At 43.4% G+C, this 15,979-nt stretch overlaps 1 protein-coding gene across 6 annotated transcripts in view; it reads left to right on the forward strand.

Moving 5' to 3' along the window:
- DGKD (diacylglycerol kinase delta) overlaps positions 1-15,979 on the forward strand; it is a 71,956-nt gene that overhangs the window by 47,601 nt on the left and 8,376 nt on the right. For all 6 annotated transcript variants that reach the window (XM_049801921.1, XM_049801915.1, XM_049801916.1 and 3 more), the window contains exons 10-24: positions 1,339-1,447; positions 2,211-2,350; positions 3,093-3,177; positions 3,724-3,818; positions 3,918-4,017; positions 4,170-4,443; positions 6,296-6,457; positions 7,240-7,368; positions 8,338-8,434; positions 9,352-9,462; positions 10,232-10,328; positions 11,098-11,205; positions 11,800-11,913; positions 12,324-12,458; positions 15,367-15,518. In XM_049801921.1, coding sequence (XP_049657878.1) covers positions 1,339-1,447; positions 2,211-2,350; positions 3,093-3,177; positions 3,724-3,818; positions 3,918-4,017; positions 4,170-4,443; positions 6,296-6,457; positions 7,240-7,368; positions 8,338-8,434; positions 9,352-9,462; positions 10,232-10,328; positions 11,098-11,205; positions 11,800-11,913; positions 12,324-12,458; positions 15,367-15,518 — 1,908 coding nt within the window. The remainder of the gene's footprint in view (positions 1-1,338; positions 1,448-2,210; positions 2,351-3,092; positions 3,178-3,723; positions 3,819-3,917; positions 4,018-4,169; positions 4,444-6,295; positions 6,458-7,239; positions 7,369-8,337; positions 8,435-9,351; positions 9,463-10,231; positions 10,329-11,097; positions 11,206-11,799; positions 11,914-12,323; positions 12,459-15,366; positions 15,519-15,979) is intronic.

Genomic DNA, 15,979 nt, shown 5'->3' on the forward strand with positions numbered 1-15,979 from the left:
TTTGTCATGAATGGGTGCTTCTTATAATAAGAATCCACACAAGGTGAATTTCCTTCATATATTTCTAAACATGACTCAAAGTCTATCACATAAGACCTGTAGATGCAGTGTGCTAAATCTGGGAGTGTCCACTCTCAGATGAGTGACCATTAGGTTCTGCTCTCCTGAGAACTATTGTGGTTTCTTGCCATAGTGCATTGCAAAACACTGGCCTTTAAAACTGCAGCATGCTCTCCAGGGGATGTGTCTGGCTGATAAATGATTTACAGAAAACTTTTAAAATTAAATATTTTTCTTCTTCCCCTCTGCAGTTGGACTGACTGTAGAGAGGAATTGTGCTTTTAAGCAGGACAGAAGGGAAGGGAGGGAATCAATTATTTTCTCAAGCTGTGGTACAAACTTCTAAAACAGATGCTTTTATATGCTTCCTTAAAAAGGAAATGGTGGTACAGGGTAAAGGCTGCTTCTTGATAATTTAAATATTCTCAGCTGGTGCTAGTCAAACTGTACCATAAGATGTTGTAATTTCTGATAGCCATTTTTTAAGTGTCAGCAATGCTTGAAGAAACAGGGATTTTCATGTGCTATAATGCAAATACTGTTTAGGCAATAATAAAAAAGTAAATATGTACACAATGAAAATAAAAGCAGGCAGTAGCTCTGGAAGATGTTCACTAAGAAGCACAATTCCAAACAGCTTAAGAAGAGGTTGTCATTAGTATTCCAGAAGAGGTGAATAGAGAAATTCACACTTGTCTTGCTGGTGAGTTGTTTGCCTGCTTGCAAGATAGACAAGGCACCAGAGCATTGATTTATGTTGCTTTCCCAGAAGAAGGACTAAAGCTTGTGAGGCTTTACATCCTCTTACAGTTTTCTGCTTACTGAATGACTGCATAAAGTTCCCACTCTTCAAGCTTTGCTTTAATTGGTCTGGCCTTGAGTGCGAAGGCAGTGACATCAGAGCACTTCAAACAGTGACAAGTAACTAGTGTTAGGCTGAACACACCAAATCTGCAAAAAAGGAATTAATTCGATGAATAATCATCCATCACATGCTTGTTTCCTCTTCTGTTCAGACAAAAGTGCCCTGCTTTAGGAGAGGAGTATGTCTAGAACTTCTGTAGCGAATAGCCATTGTAAAATGCTTAGCTGTATTTATAATTCCTTTTAATCATTTTAATTCATCTGTAGTCTGACAGCAGCCCGTATTCATTGCAAAATCAGAGCCTACTTTAAGCAAGTCTGTTGTGTTTATTGCCTAGATTCAATTGTTTATAATTTCTTTCTGCAACAGCTGATTGTTCTTCCCTCTTGCTTTTTTCTTTTCCTTCTTCGTAGTTTACGCTTATTCCAGAAATTTGACACTTTCCGGATTCTAGTGTGTGGTGGGGACGGAAGTGTTGGCTGGGTTCTCTCCGAAATTGATAGCCTCAATCTTCACAAGCAGGTACCTGCCCAAAGAGCTTTGTTGGATGAAAGAATGAAGTAATAATAACGGCATGGGTTGAAGAGGACTTTCTTTGATCATACAGATGTAGTTTGCCCCAGGACTTAAGCCACTGAAAGCTTACCACAGCAGTGTTCTTGCAATAGTTTTCTGCAAGAAGCAGTACTGGACTAACTCATTATTCCTATCTCCAGTGCTCCTCCACAACTCCCTCTTATAAGATCCAGCTTTTGGAGTAGCTCTGAGTCACTCCTGCTCCATTGCCAGCAGAGAATTGTGCTTAGAAAGGGCTGCAGTTAGAAAACTGGGAGTTCCACAAAGGTTATGCTCCTCATCTATTCCCTTTAATTCTCACGGCATAGTTTCTGAGTCTTGGGATAGACAGAAACTTCATTGGAGTCGAGGCATCATACAGTGTTTAATTAGTTTCCATTTTGTCCTGGAGATGTCTATACTAATTTTATATAAAAAGCAATAGCACCACCTGATGGTTAAATAAATACATCTGTAGAAGGGGTTAGTTTTAGCAAGGTGCTCTTCAAGATGGTAGCTCTTTTCTCAATTAACTTAAAAGTAGAGGAAATTTTTCCTTACTTCCATGCTCTTCTGGCTGTTTTCCCCATCCAATTACTTTCTCCTCACCCTGGGACTAGCTGTTTCTCAATGACTAGTCTGTGTAAGGAATCAGTCATGTTACTTGTGGCTGTTTGTGGCTTGTGTACTATTTGAATATCAAGTTTTGGTTTCCTTTTCTCTAATACAGTGCCAGCTGGGAGTGCTGCCTTTGGGAACAGGGAATGACCTTGCCCGTGTGTTAGGCTGGGGGTCTGCTTGTGATGATGATACCCAGCTCCCGCAGATCCTGGAGAAGCTGGAGAGGGCCAGTACCAAAATGCTGGACAGGTGAGTAACCATCACTAACATCCTTCCCGCTCAAGAGTTTTGTGAAAATATCCTTCCAGGAGAAATGGGCAGTTCTTGATTCTGCCCAGCTGCTGGACTTCTTACTAGTGCCAGTTAATGTTTATTCTTTGATAATCCTCTGTCACCCTTTAGCAACAAAAAGTAGTCTGGCTTTCTATGTCAGTGCTGCAGAATAGTAATGAGTGAAATTGTGTGATGTCCAGTGTCCTCTCTTGTGTTCCAGAGTTCTCGTCAATTGAATTTGTCAGTCTTGCAGTCATGATTTCTGTTTTTAAGCTAATCTTTTTCTTGGTAAATTTGAACCACTTTATCTTGAGTTTGGCTTAGAAATGAAAGCTGAATGCAGAAATTGACCTCTTTACCCCTAGTATTGATATTACCTATATATCTTTGTACATTTAAAAATGCTTCTTGTATTTAGAGTTGCATCTTGGTATCTGTTATGTTGAATCAAGTAATGCCTGTAGAATTTCTGAGAGAGGGAAGAAGTACAGAGAAGTTCCTTGTGCTGTAGGATACTTGTTTATAGCATCGTCCTTCTCTTTTCCCCCAGTTCAGCTCCTCTGCAGTTCCGTTGCAGCTCTGTGGCTTCCTTACAGCAGTCATGCCCCTGCCAAAGTGCAATTTGTTCTGCTTTGAGGTTCTAACCTGTTACGTCCTTTGGATAAAGGACGAAATCATCTGCCTTGTAGTGACAAGTATGATGCCTCCTTTTCAACAGGTGGAGCATCATGGTGTATGAAACCAAACTCCCTCGCCAGGCCTCCACTTCCACAGTCACTGAAGATTTCAGTGAGGATTCTGAGGTACCTTGTGAGATGCAGAGGGAAGAGGACTGGGAGCAATAGCCTCAGAACAGATGAGATACGAGGCAGGGGTTGAGCTCAAACGGAGCAGTCCTGAGCCATGACTTGGGTGCAGCAGGAGCTACAAAGATCTGGGGCTTTGAGTATTATGGAGGTTGGGTTACCAGAGTCCACAACCATAATGAGGGATGAGAAGAAGATGCTTTGGAACAGGACAGAGAGGAAATGATTGACTTTTACTTGCTGTCATAACATCAAGTTATTGAAATTGTGGAAAGCTGCATAGCAGTCCTAAAAAAAACAGTTTTAGATCCACAGTTGACTGGAGATTCTAAGAACTGCGCTGATGATGATTTCTAAGTTCAGAATTAGTTTCTTCATCAGATTTCGGTCTTTAATGAGTAACTGAGCCCTGGACCACAGAACTTTTCCAGGGCAAAAAGAACCTGTAGAATGACAGATACTCTCTGGGGACCCAGGGATATACAGCATGTGTTGTAATGTTGGGAAGCAGCACCCCAGTGGCTTGTTTCTGACTGTCACCAGGTGCAGAAGATTCTCTTCTATGAAGACTCTGTGGCTGCTCATTTGTCCAAAATTTTGACTTCTGACCAACACTCAGTGGTCATCTCCTCAGCCAAGTGAGTACTTAGAGGACAACTGCTCTAAGTGAAAGTTGCACGGTGAAAATCCTGAGACAATCCTTGCATGACTTTGTTTTCACTGCCTTCTTTGCCTAGGGTGCTTTGTGAGACAGTGAAGGATTTTGTGGCTCGAGTAGGGAAAGCCTATGAAAAGGCAACGGAAAGCTCAGAGGAATCAGAGGTCATGGCCAGGAAGGTAAAATTGGAAAAATTATTTGGGTTTCTACTTCTGAAGTGGAAAAACTGCTCTGTTTTCAGAGAATTAGGACAGCAGCAGTTCAGCAAGCACTAAAAGAATGAGCTACGCAGTCTACTGTTAGTTCTACTCAAATGTTCTTCATCTTGTAGTGCTCTGTCTTGAAAGAGAAGCTGGACTCATTACTGAAGACACTGAATGACGAATCTCAAGCATCTTCATCTCTGCCAAACCCTCCTCCCACCATTGCAGAGGAAACCGAAGATGGTGATGGGTCAGGCAGTGCTTGTGATTCTTCTAGTGACCGGTCGGTGGGCTCGTCATGTACGGCAAGGCCCCAGATATTTCGTCCCCGAGAACAACTCATGTTGAGAGCCAACAGCCTGAAAAAAGCCATTCGTCAGATAATAGAGCATGCAGAAAAAGGTAACCTGTTAGGAGTCCTGCTTGTGACTTGCTACAGGCTCTTAAGAAGTATAAATTTCCCTTATTCCAGAGGGAAGTAGGGTTATTCATAAAAAAACAGCTGTCCTGAGCTAGAGAAGCTATTCGGTAAGCCTGGCTCTTTAGTTTCAGTATCACCTCTGCCAAGCCCACCTGTTTGAAACATTGCTTTGTAAATGAGCCTGAAGTTCAAGGTGTGTTCTCTCCCATAGGGCTGTTTTAGGAAGTTACTGTCCTCCCACACTCTGTTCATTTGCATTTCCTGTCTGTCCCCACCCATACCACAATTGTGTCAGTGCAACTGTTTGTGTGGCCTTGCTGTAAAACAGATCTGAAAATACTTGAGAAGAAAGTATTTTAAGTATTTTAACTTGGATTGTTTCAGAAATCTCTTTATAGTAGAGCCCAGCAAAACAGTGCGGTGGTACAACTGCAAGAGAGTTCAGGAATTTCTTAAACTAGCTTTGTTGCTGGGAAAACATTATAATACTACACCCTGATGCAAATCAGTTCTGTTCAGATGTTAACACACCTAGGCAAGTGACCCTCTTCACATCTTGACCCTTATCTCTCTCCAGCTACTCACACCCATAGCTCAAAGCTTCATTTCCTTCAAAAGGCATCTCCCAGATGTTAGTCATAAACTCAGTGGTTTAACTTAGACCAAAGGAAGTCCTTAACACCTTATTACTGGAGATAAAAGCATTGAAGTTGTAGGTGTGATGTCTATGCACACCTAATCACGCACTATGAACAAAGGTGTAGTAAGTCACAGATCGTTGTGATGTTGCTTGGATTTCCAGCACTGCAGTATTGTATAAAACCTATCCTGAGGGTGAAGTTATACGAGGTGATGGAAGTTGAGCAAACAGCCTGCTTCTGGTGAAGTAGAGGTCTTGACCTCACTGCTGCCCCACTTCGTTGCTGCTTACTTTATGCCAATTTGATGTTTGTTGGAGTTCTTTTGGAGCCCAACCAATTTACTTAATCCAGCAGAAGAGTTTATATTTCTGCTGGGCTAGTGGGTTGGATTGCCTTGTGGATAGTTTCGATGAACTCCAGAGTCAGCACAAGGGATCGGAAGAGACTGAAAGAAGGGGGGGTCATCCCCCTGCAGAGGCAGTGAGGTGGTAGGTCAGCTCAGGGCTGTTCACACTGCTGTGCCCTGTGAGGGGTTGCTGGGGAGGAAGGCCTATTGATTACATGCAAAGGAGTTTTCATTTCTTCAGGTAACATGCTAGCATTGAATTCTTACCAGCTCTTGGGCAAACTCCAGTTACGTTTCAAATGTATTTTTTTCAAGTTCTCCAAGCTGTTTTTCCTCTTCGAAAGTATGTAATCTGATTCTTTCCCTTGTTTGTATTGTTTTTTACCAACTGCTGTTTTCTTCTTCCCGATTATATGTAAATGCTGTTTTCAAGTGGCTATTGCCCCAGTACAGCTTAAGCAAACAGAAAATTCATTACATTTATCATTTAATGTCCATCTGTTTAGAATTTCTGGCATCATCTAAATGCAAATAAATGGAATCCCATCACCTGTAGCACAGTTGACATCTCAGGAAGCCTGAGTAGCATTAAAGGTGGACAGTTTATTTAGAGCCTCACTGCTAAAGAGCTCAGCAAAGAAGGCAGGATGCTAAGCAAGCCCAGTTCCAAAACCTCTCCAGAGCAGAGGTTGAGACAAATGGCAGAGGAAAGCTTTTTGTTATTCCTGTTCTTTCCTTTAAGGAATCAGGGCCTTTAGAGTCCCATCCTATTGTTATTTACATCAGTGGAGTTGTTCCTTGCTAGAAGAGCTGTGAGGCACTCACCTACTTTCTCTCTCCTTACAGCTGTAGATGAGCAGAATGCCCAGACCCAGGAGCAAGAGGGCTTCCTCCTTAGTCTCTCAGCCTCTGAAGACGGAAAGGAGCTGAGGAACGAGGATAAAATCTCCCTGCAATCATCACACAGCAGCAGCTATGGAGTGTCCAAGGGGAGAAGCCAGCGGAAAGGTACTGCTCCAGGGCTGCCACCATGCAGATCTTGTCTGCAAATTACAATTCTGTTATTTGTAAAAGTGAGGGAGGTGTTATGTGTATTACCTTCTAAGTTCTGTTTTTCTCTAATTTTTGATTGATTGCTCTTCATATGCCATGCCTTGCATGTTTCTATGCTCTAGTGTGTGCATTATACACCCCACTTTTCGCTACATCTCTGGTGGCTGGTCCATGATCTTAGTGTATGGAGCCTAGGATTTAGAAATTTTATTGCATCTTAGCCAGTAATGAGGGTTTTCTTGGCTTTCAGTGCTTGGACAAGGATAGTCTTTAGCATTTTTCATGTCATCTACCTAATGACATTTCCCTGTAAGCCCCTGCCATCCTTTGCAGATGACAGAGAATGGAAGCCAGTTTGCTTTGAAAACTGTGTTATGTGAGTAATTTATTAGAGATCCCTGACCACTGCAAACATATTTGGAACTTAGATGAGTATTGATTGCAAGCCAAATACCCTGTTTGTTGTGCTGCAGGCACCAGCTTTTTCTCATCTCCATTTCTAATATTTGCATGTGGAGTTCTGGTACCTCCAGTCTGTGAGCTTTTCTGGCTGCACATATGCCACATTTCTGTCTCTTAATGACTGGTTCTGTTGACTCTTTGTACTATGGTGGCTGGAGTCTTTTGCTGTTGAGTGATTCCTAACCCAGTCTTGCTGTTTGGGCTGTGCTGCTATGTGCTGGTCTGAATCATAGGATTATGTTTGTCAATAGCCGTGTTTGTGTTGTGTTTTACAGTGTCCAAGTCTCCTTGTGAAAGACTAATAAACAAAGGAAGTTTGTCACTGGGCAGCTCTGCATCTCTTCCTCCCCAGACAGGAAACCGGGACAATTTGCCAATGCTGAACACAAAAATCCTCTACCCGAGTAAGTGTAACACCCACCACTTCCCATTGAGGCAGCCAACTGGAGTGTGGGTGACAGCAGTGCGGGCTGCAGTCTCCACATGGAAACATGAAATTGTCCTGCCTGATGTCCTTTTGTGCAGGGTCCACTTGGAGAGAAATCCCTTTGTGGATAACTTTTCACTAGGGCTGAAAAGTGGAGACTTGGAGGGAGATGTAATAGTTTGCAGTTTGTGGCTGAGACCTAGACACAGATTTTTATTAACACTGTGCAGTGGCAGAATTTAGATGCCAATTGCAAGGAGATAGTGAGCTCAAAGTAACCTTGAGAAGGCTGATACAATGCTGCTAAGAGAGATTTCTGAAGGGAGCAGCAGTCCCTTCATGTGTAGGCTGAAGTCACTGGAGGTGCACAGACCCAGCAGAATTCCCACCTCCCACATCTTGTGTAGCAACTTCTCCCCATCACCATGGTGCTGTCCTTCCATCTCCCCCCAAATTACTTGTTCAAATTCTTTCTTCTGGAAGGAATTAATTTCCTTTCTCTCTGAGAAAGCTACTGTTTGTGGGTCACCAGCTAATAATTTAAGAAGTAGCAAGCAGTAATTCTTGAGCAACGGAGAATAACTTCAGCCCTCCTCTTCTCTCTCTACTCATTGAAGCAAGGACGTTCGATGTCTCACCTTGGAACAAAAAAGCTACTACAGTGAATACACTCCTATTTCCCATTTCCATGTTTCTGTACGACTGTGCTGGGGGCCTTAGGTGATACCCTGTCAATCAAAAACCCTGCAGGCAGCCCCAGAAACCCTTCTCCTTATCAAGAGAGCTAAGCCTTCTGGAGTGGGAGAAAGCACTATTGCTATTTGCTTTCCACATTGAATGATAAGAGTTAATATATTCTGCTCTGTTGTCTTGTTCCCGAGATTGACGTTACCTGTTTTCTGCTTGTTATTAATCACAGTATGCCCTGTGGTCAATTTTCCTACAGATATCCGTGCCGGCATGTCTGGTTCTTTGCCTGGGAGCTCTGTCATCAGCCGATTGTTGATCCATGCTGATCCCTTTAACTCTGAGCCTGAAAATCTGTGAGTATACCCAGGAGGTTGAAGGGAGGGAGTGGGCGTTGCCAAATGGACCTCAGCAGAGAAGCAGATTAGTTTATGGAGCTGAATAATGGACTGCAGTAGCCCGAGTTAAGTAAATGAATTTACATAGAGTGCCTACATTAGCTTATGTAGTTACACATGCAGTGACACATCTGACTCCTGGTAGAAGATTTTTAGGTTTTAGGTGAGAATGAAATCTAGATCAGTCTTCTCCCTAGACTCAGATGACTCTGGCTTCCAGTTAGACAGAAACCTGTGAGGGAATCACTACCTTTACAACATGGAGGCCTGAGAAGGGTCATGGGCAGGGCCCAACAGGGGAGGCAGTTGGGAAATATGATGTGAAGACTTTCTCAGGCTGTTTCTACTAAACTGTTTAACAGTAAAAATCCAATGATACAGACTTTTAAGTTTTTTTCATGCGGTTCAGTGCCCCTGAGATGAGTAGCTGACACTTGCAAGGTCATTTGTCAGGCTCTCTGTAGGTAACACCTTATATATATCTACATCTATAAGCAATTAGTATTGCTAACGTTTTGTGAGACCTTTTACACAACGCCAGTGACCAGCATCATAGCCCTTTGTAAATGAAGTGTATGCTTCCGAGTATGTATCTGTGGCAAGCGGAGAATTCCACTGCAAATCTTGTGGCTGTGAAGTCTTACAGACAGAGGCTGCAGGCCCGGGACCTTTGCTCATCAGTAGCTACTTTTATGGTTATCCTTGTGGCTTTTAGGCAGTTCCCAGCAGTGCTTATCAGAGCACGTTGGCATATACCCTTCTTGTTCTTCACCTTTTTATGCAAAAGAATACAAGGTGGCCAGAGGGGGCGTGAGAGATGTATACCAAACAGTATGTAGACTTAGGAATGGGAGTTTTGTTCTTTTATTCGGCAGTGAATGTTACACAGAGAAGTGTGTCATGAATAATTACTTCGGAATTGGACTGGATGCAAAGATTTCTTTGGATTTCAACAACAAACGTGATGAGCACCCAGAGAAATGCAGGTGGGTTTGGCTTTGGCTGACCTTTGAATACTGCCAGAAGTGACTGAAACCACTTTATGTTTCTATGCGGTTTTGAAGCCAATTGCATACAAGTGTGCTGAATAAGTATGTTGCCAATCTTGTCTGCATAATCTTCCTTCAAGGCTTGAAATCACAATGGAGGAGATAAGTTACTGATTTATTACTGATTCATTATGCTGTTGTGGCTAGTATAAGATCTTTGAGTAGCTACATTGGTGTGGATTTAGTGCATATTTACTTCATGATCTCACTCACAAATTTTTCTCCTGGGCTAGCTATTTAGCTATGAGAGAAGCGCATCTCAGCTCTAAATGCCATGGAGGCTGATTTTGACCTTGATCTTAACTTAATATAAACCACAGGTTTTGGCATTTTGAATACCTGGGCAACTACAGGATGCTTTGTGTAGCCTGGAATGGATACATTTGCTATACTTGAGCTAATACAGCGAAACACTGTTGATGTCCTGGTGTGTAAGATTGACAAGTTCTGTGCCAGGGGAACCTGTGTATATTTCTGGTAGCGTGTGTTACTCAATCATCTTCGATTCCTACCTGACATGTAAAGGGAAATGGTTTCCTAGCACAAGCCATGACCATTTTGAGTGCTTTCCCCTTTTGGAAGCAAAAGACTTCTGTGTTTTAGGACGTAGGGGGTACCATTTCAATGTGGGGTTTTTTTCTTTTCCTTCTAAGTGAAAACGTAAAGGCCTGTGCTAACTTTTTTCTCTTTTGATTTTCACCCTTAGAAGTCGTACTAAAAACATGATGTGGTACGGAGTATTGGGGACCAAGGAGCTGCTACACAGAACGTATAAAAACCTAGAACAGAAAGTCTTGCTGGAGGTGAGGAATTAGCATGCTCTTCTGTTGCTAAAACTGGGATGCCTAATTGCATCTACCTCAGACACTTTGACATGGTGATTCTATTTGGTGATACTAGGGTGTTTCACTTGCCTGCCTGATACAATGTACTTGCTGCATCTCACCCTGAGCTAGCTAAAAGTGGTTTTGCTTGGTTCTGGAAGATAACTTGTGTTCTCAGCCTGTAAGGGAAGTGTCATCCTGCTGGAAAGTATTAGCTGTCCCCAGCTCAGTATTCGGCATAAATAAGATTGTTATGTTATACGTGATATCTCATGTGAACACCACATTTTAGATAGTGGGTGCAGTGGAAAGCTCTTAATCTAACTCCGCTCTAATGCGCATCAAACTGGAAAAGAAATATTCTTGTATGGGCCACATACAACATAAACAGGTAGCTTGTAGGAGGAGACCCTCATCACAGCAGACTGTGTAGGTGTTTTGGAAGTTTTATTCCCCTTTCTGGAGGAATAAAACGAGCGTTTGCGAAGCCTTTCAGGTGTGCCCTATTCCTGTTTGGGGAAAAGAAGCAACAGTATCCGTCCAAAACTGCCCTCTGCCAGAGGAGCAGTGGTTGATGAGACGCAAATGGATACATCCTACTCCATTAGGTCAAGAATAAACCTGAAGAAACCTGAATTAGTTCATTACTAAGCTGTGCAGGCTGGTTTTTGTTCTTAGAGGATGTACTCTGGCAGGAGGGGCTTTCTCCTGCTGTGCTGAGAGTAATGTTGCCTTCTTTTCTGTACAGTGCGATGGGAGGCCAATCCCTTTGCCCAGTCTCCAGGGAATTGCTGTACTCAACATTCCCAGCTACGCAGGAGGCACCAACTTCTGGGGGGGAACCAAGGAAGACGATGTGAGTATTCTCTAAGGCAATCCAGGAAATGTTTTCAGTTACTTTTGCTTTTGAAGTCATAGCCCCTGAGAATAGTGCTTGGAAGAAGAGGGCAGGGGGCTTGTCTGCATGTACTTTCTCTGTGAAGTGGATAGGATACTGAAGTCTGGTCTTCAGCAGCTTTGCACCCAAGCAGTCTGTAGCAATTCAGAAAAAATAGAGATGCTGTCCTGAGCTTTTGGACTTCTGGGAAGTGCTTTAGATTGACCTTCTCCCCTCAGGCTGCCTGAGAAGTAAAGCCCCTTGAAGACAAAGGGAGTTAGATCCAATCAGAAACATTGTGTTATTTGAGATGGAAAAGTGCCTACTCTTACAAGAATAACTATTGCCTTGTAGCCTACAACCTTTGTGTTAGCTGCCATTGGAAGCACAGTGGGAATATCAAGGCTCCTTTGTCTCCCTCTTAGCTCATGGCAAATCTTCACCTTCTGGCCTTGTTGTTAATTTTATACAGATTAAAAAGCATAATTGAAAGCCGACCCCCAAATCTTCACCGAGAAGCTCTCCAACAGAGCTGTATGTCAACTGAATTCTCTCTCCCTTGTACCTGGCTAGACATTTACAGCCCCCTCCTTTGATGACAAGATTTTGGAGGTGGTAGCAGTGTTTGGTAGCATGCAGATGGCAGTGTCACGAGTGATAAACCTACAGCATCACCGGATTGCACAGGTATCAATTGCTTTTGTGAGCTCTTCTTGCCTCCCCCATCTCCAGTTTGTGATGTTTATGCCAATTGCAGTCAGTAAAGCCTTCCTTTGTGCTCTCTCTTGTGCAAGGAAAGAGCATTCACCAGGGCTGAAAATGACATGTCCAGGGGCAATTTGGGCATGGAAATGTTTGCTAGTGTGCATTGTGGTAGGAGTTAGACCAGCAATTCAAATACAGATTTGTAGTCCAAAGACACAGCAAATGGTCCCAGCTGCACGAGGGCGAGGCGTGCCCTGCCACCCAGGCACGTGTGCCTCTAGTACCACCAAAGCTACAGTACCCAGGGAAGTGCTTTGGAAAGAAAGCGAATGTCTCATGCTTTTGGAAAACCCAATATTTTAGAGCTTCTCTGATGCAATCACTTCTTGCAGTGTCGGACGGTGAAGATCGCAATCCTGGGAGAAGAGGGAGTTCCCGTGCAAGTGGATGGAGAAGCCTGGATCCAGCCTCCGGGTTACATTTGGATTGTTCATAAGAACAGAGCACAGACCCTCACCCGAGACAGGGTAAGAGCAGCCTTGCATACAGTATGTAGTACATACATGTTTTGATGTCATATACTCCTGGAGAGCATGGCAACGGCCACACATGAAAGCTTATTTTTGTGAATGCAAGAAGCATATTTTGCTACACACCATAAAACTTTTTCGAAGGAACATCATTAAAATTGTGTTCACCACTTGGGAAATCACATAAATAAGGTTGTTTATGCAAGCTTATTTTGCTTCCTTTTATAGGTGCCTTGTGCCAACATTTCTTAACACACTTGCATGCTGTTTTTCCCACAGGATGTATGCCTCACGGAGTGCTGTGGATTGTATAGATTCAGCTGTTCAATATTTTGATTTCTCATTATTGTTCAATATGTGGCTTATACCTCGTTGACAAAGTAGAGCAGTGTCTTATGCCTTGTTCAGCAGCGTGTGTCTGTCTCATCTCATAATTTTCAAATACATCTGATAAGTACCGGCACATAAGGAAGCATCCTTGCTGTTTTACTGTATTACTAAATGGTGGTAAGCCAAAGGAAAGGATAAAGGGCTTGTTGTGCTGCAAACAGGCTTTATGGTTCCTCTCAACTCTGTAACTGTCCATGCATTAACAAGTCTGGTTGATAGCAGTTCTTAATACTTTGCAGCATAACGCCCCTTTACCCAGCTTCCAGAGCAAATTGAAGTCCTGTGCAAAGGACTCACCTGCTTAGTAACAAGAAAAGAGAAAACAATGAAGAGGGAAAATGGAAAGCAGCCTGATACAGGGCTGGGGCACATTGCCTGGCAGGAAGTTACAAGTATGATGGTATGAAAAGAAAGTAAAGGCGGGCGTACAAAGCCCCTGTCATGGTAGGACAGGGAAATACCCAAGACCCCTTGAGCTGGGAAAGAACAGTGAGTGTAGATCATAGAATCATAGAATGGTTTGGGTTGGAAGGGACCTTTAAAGGTCATCTAGTTCCAACTCTCCTGCAATGAGCAGGGACATCTTCAACCAGATCAGGTTGCTCAGAGCCCTGTCCAACCTCACCTTGAATGTTTCCAGGGATGGGGCCTCTATAGCCTCTCTGCGCAACCTGTTCCAGTGTTTCACCACCCTCACTGTAAAAAAGTTTTTCCTTATATCTAGACTGAATCCACCCTCTTTTAGTTTAAAACCATTACCCCTTGTCCTATCACCCCTTGATGCAAATGTTGTGGAGAGGAGGAGACGGGAATAGTGATACAGCATTTCCTGGAGGGTAAGAGAGCTTCTGCAGTGTCACACTGAGACTTGGAGGGGGAGTGACTGAAGGAGATGGCACAAGAGAGCAAGGGGGAGCAGGATTCCTGCTGTGATGGTGGGAGGGAGAAAAGGAGAGGCAACCTACACTTGGGTATGGTGGGAAAGTTGGAGTGAAGCACAAGAGTTAGAGGACACACAAGTCCCTAGTGAGCATGCTGTGTGTTGGGCTATCTGAAGCCATGGTTATGATGGTGCCATCCCACTCCTCATTGCCTGCAAACCTGGTTTTGCAGGCATGGCATTGCCGCTGAGGAAGAGGTTCCAGTTTTGCAGAGCAACATTCACCTTTTGTCTTGACTGTGGGCTTATCCTTATTTTTCCTCCTGTCCTTTAATCATTGTTGCACACCCCATCCTTCACAGAGCAAATCTGTCCTATGCAGTAGATGAATTGGGGTCCTCTCTTCATGTCTGCAACCCTGTACCTTTGGTAGCATTTTTCAAATGTGATTTGGGATATTTAGTTTCCTAAACTGAAGATGGAAAAACTCAAATTCCCTCATGTGACCTCATCTGGACCACTGAAGAATCATTAGCAAGGTTGAGATCAGCAGGTAGCTTGCACTGTGCCAACAGCCTGGTTTTGTCCTGTATGAGGAGCAGTAGGGGAAGGGAATGCTTTACCACAGGGCTTCACAGGTATTTGCAGACACAGGAGAATGGCATGTCCCCAGAACCTTGGGTCATTCCCAAAGGCAGTTGTGTTCTAGTGGACACTGGCTTTTCTGATCCGTCTGTCTCCTCTCTCTACTCTTAGTCCTGTGCTCCTTACCTGGTCTGTACTTCTCTCATTTAACTGCCCAGGCCCAGGATCCATGACTACCATTTTCTTCCCCTTTCCCGTCTACCCATCACAGTCAATCTCCTTTGCTTTTCTGGCTGCCCAAATGCTGATTTTTTATTTTTTTTTTTTCCATGAAAGCTTCACACCCCTGCTTGTTATCCTCATCATCTTCTCTGAATTATTTTTCCTATTTCAGTCTTGCCCTCCCATAGTCCCTTCCCTTGTCCAACCTTCTTTCTTGCCATTTCTTGCACTCATTGATCTGTTTGCCCTTGCCTTGAGGCTTTGTGTGTCAGTTTTCATTCTCACCATATCCAGTTTTGATCCTTCTGTATTGGATGTTTTGCTTCTTCCTGTACCATTAGCTGATGCCAGCAGGAATATCAATAAGGGTGCAAGTGGGACAGGTCCTAGCTCTGAGTTCAGCTGCTTGTCCCACCAGTTACTGGGGAAACCCAGTGTGTTTCCAGGTAAGGAGGAGCCTTGAACATTTTTAATTTCCAGCTCTGAGATGTCACAGTAATACTGAAGTGTAGAGGCAGTGTAGCTACTCAAAGAAAAGGCTGCCACCAGTAGGGAATTGGTGGACTTTGCTACTCTGGCCCTCAGAATTGGCCTAGCAATTTTGACTAAAACTAGGCTTAAGCAAAAATTAAGCCAAGGCAAGCATGTGACATGGAAAACTTCACCCCAGACAGCTAGTTAGCAAAGTTAGCAGCAGCTGAACAACTGGGTCCTGCAATGAAAAGTGTCTATACCAGATCTACATGTTTTACAGGCATAGGTGCAGCCTTTTTTTTTTTTTTATAGGAGTTTTGCAAGTATCTTATGGTTTGTTTGCTGTGTTTTTAGGCATTTGAGAGCACCCTGAAGTCCTGGGAGGACAAACAGAAGTGTGAGTTGTCCCGACCCTCCTCTTTCTCTCTTCAACCAGAGATCATGTCCGAAGAAGAATCAACCCAGATCAACCAGTTTGGTCAAGCTGCAGGTGCTCTGATCCACAGGTGGGACTCAGTTTGCTTTTGGTGAATGGAGCCATACTTTGGTGCCTGAAATTCTTGTCCTACTCCCTGTTCCTGGAGATGTGTCTGTTCACTCTTACCTTCTGCAGTGCTGGTCCATATCACTGGGGGTAGTAGCATCATTCATTATGCACTGTCCCAGCTACATGAGGATTAAAGTTGAATAAACTTTCATAGGTCATTGTGAACAAAAAATGTTACTTTCATGAGAAAATATGGATCCTTTAATCCTGAAAGAACCCGTTATCTTTGAATACCAATGATTTTTATCAGAAGTTAAAGAAAGGCCTCTCTAGGAGCTCAGATGACAGGTTGGGTTCTTGTAACCCTGATGCCCAGCAGAGATTTCTGGAAAAAGTCACTGTATGCTCATCTGCTCATCCTTTAGTTGGACATTCAGCTCTTTGGTCTAGGCCTCTGAGAGAAAATTTCCAGACTCACAT

Source organism: Accipiter gentilis, chromosome 6 (assembly GCF_929443795.1).
Source record: "Accipiter gentilis chromosome 6, bAccGen1.1, whole genome shotgun sequence".
NCBI lineage: Eukaryota > Metazoa > Chordata > Aves > Accipitriformes > Accipitridae > Astur > Astur gentilis.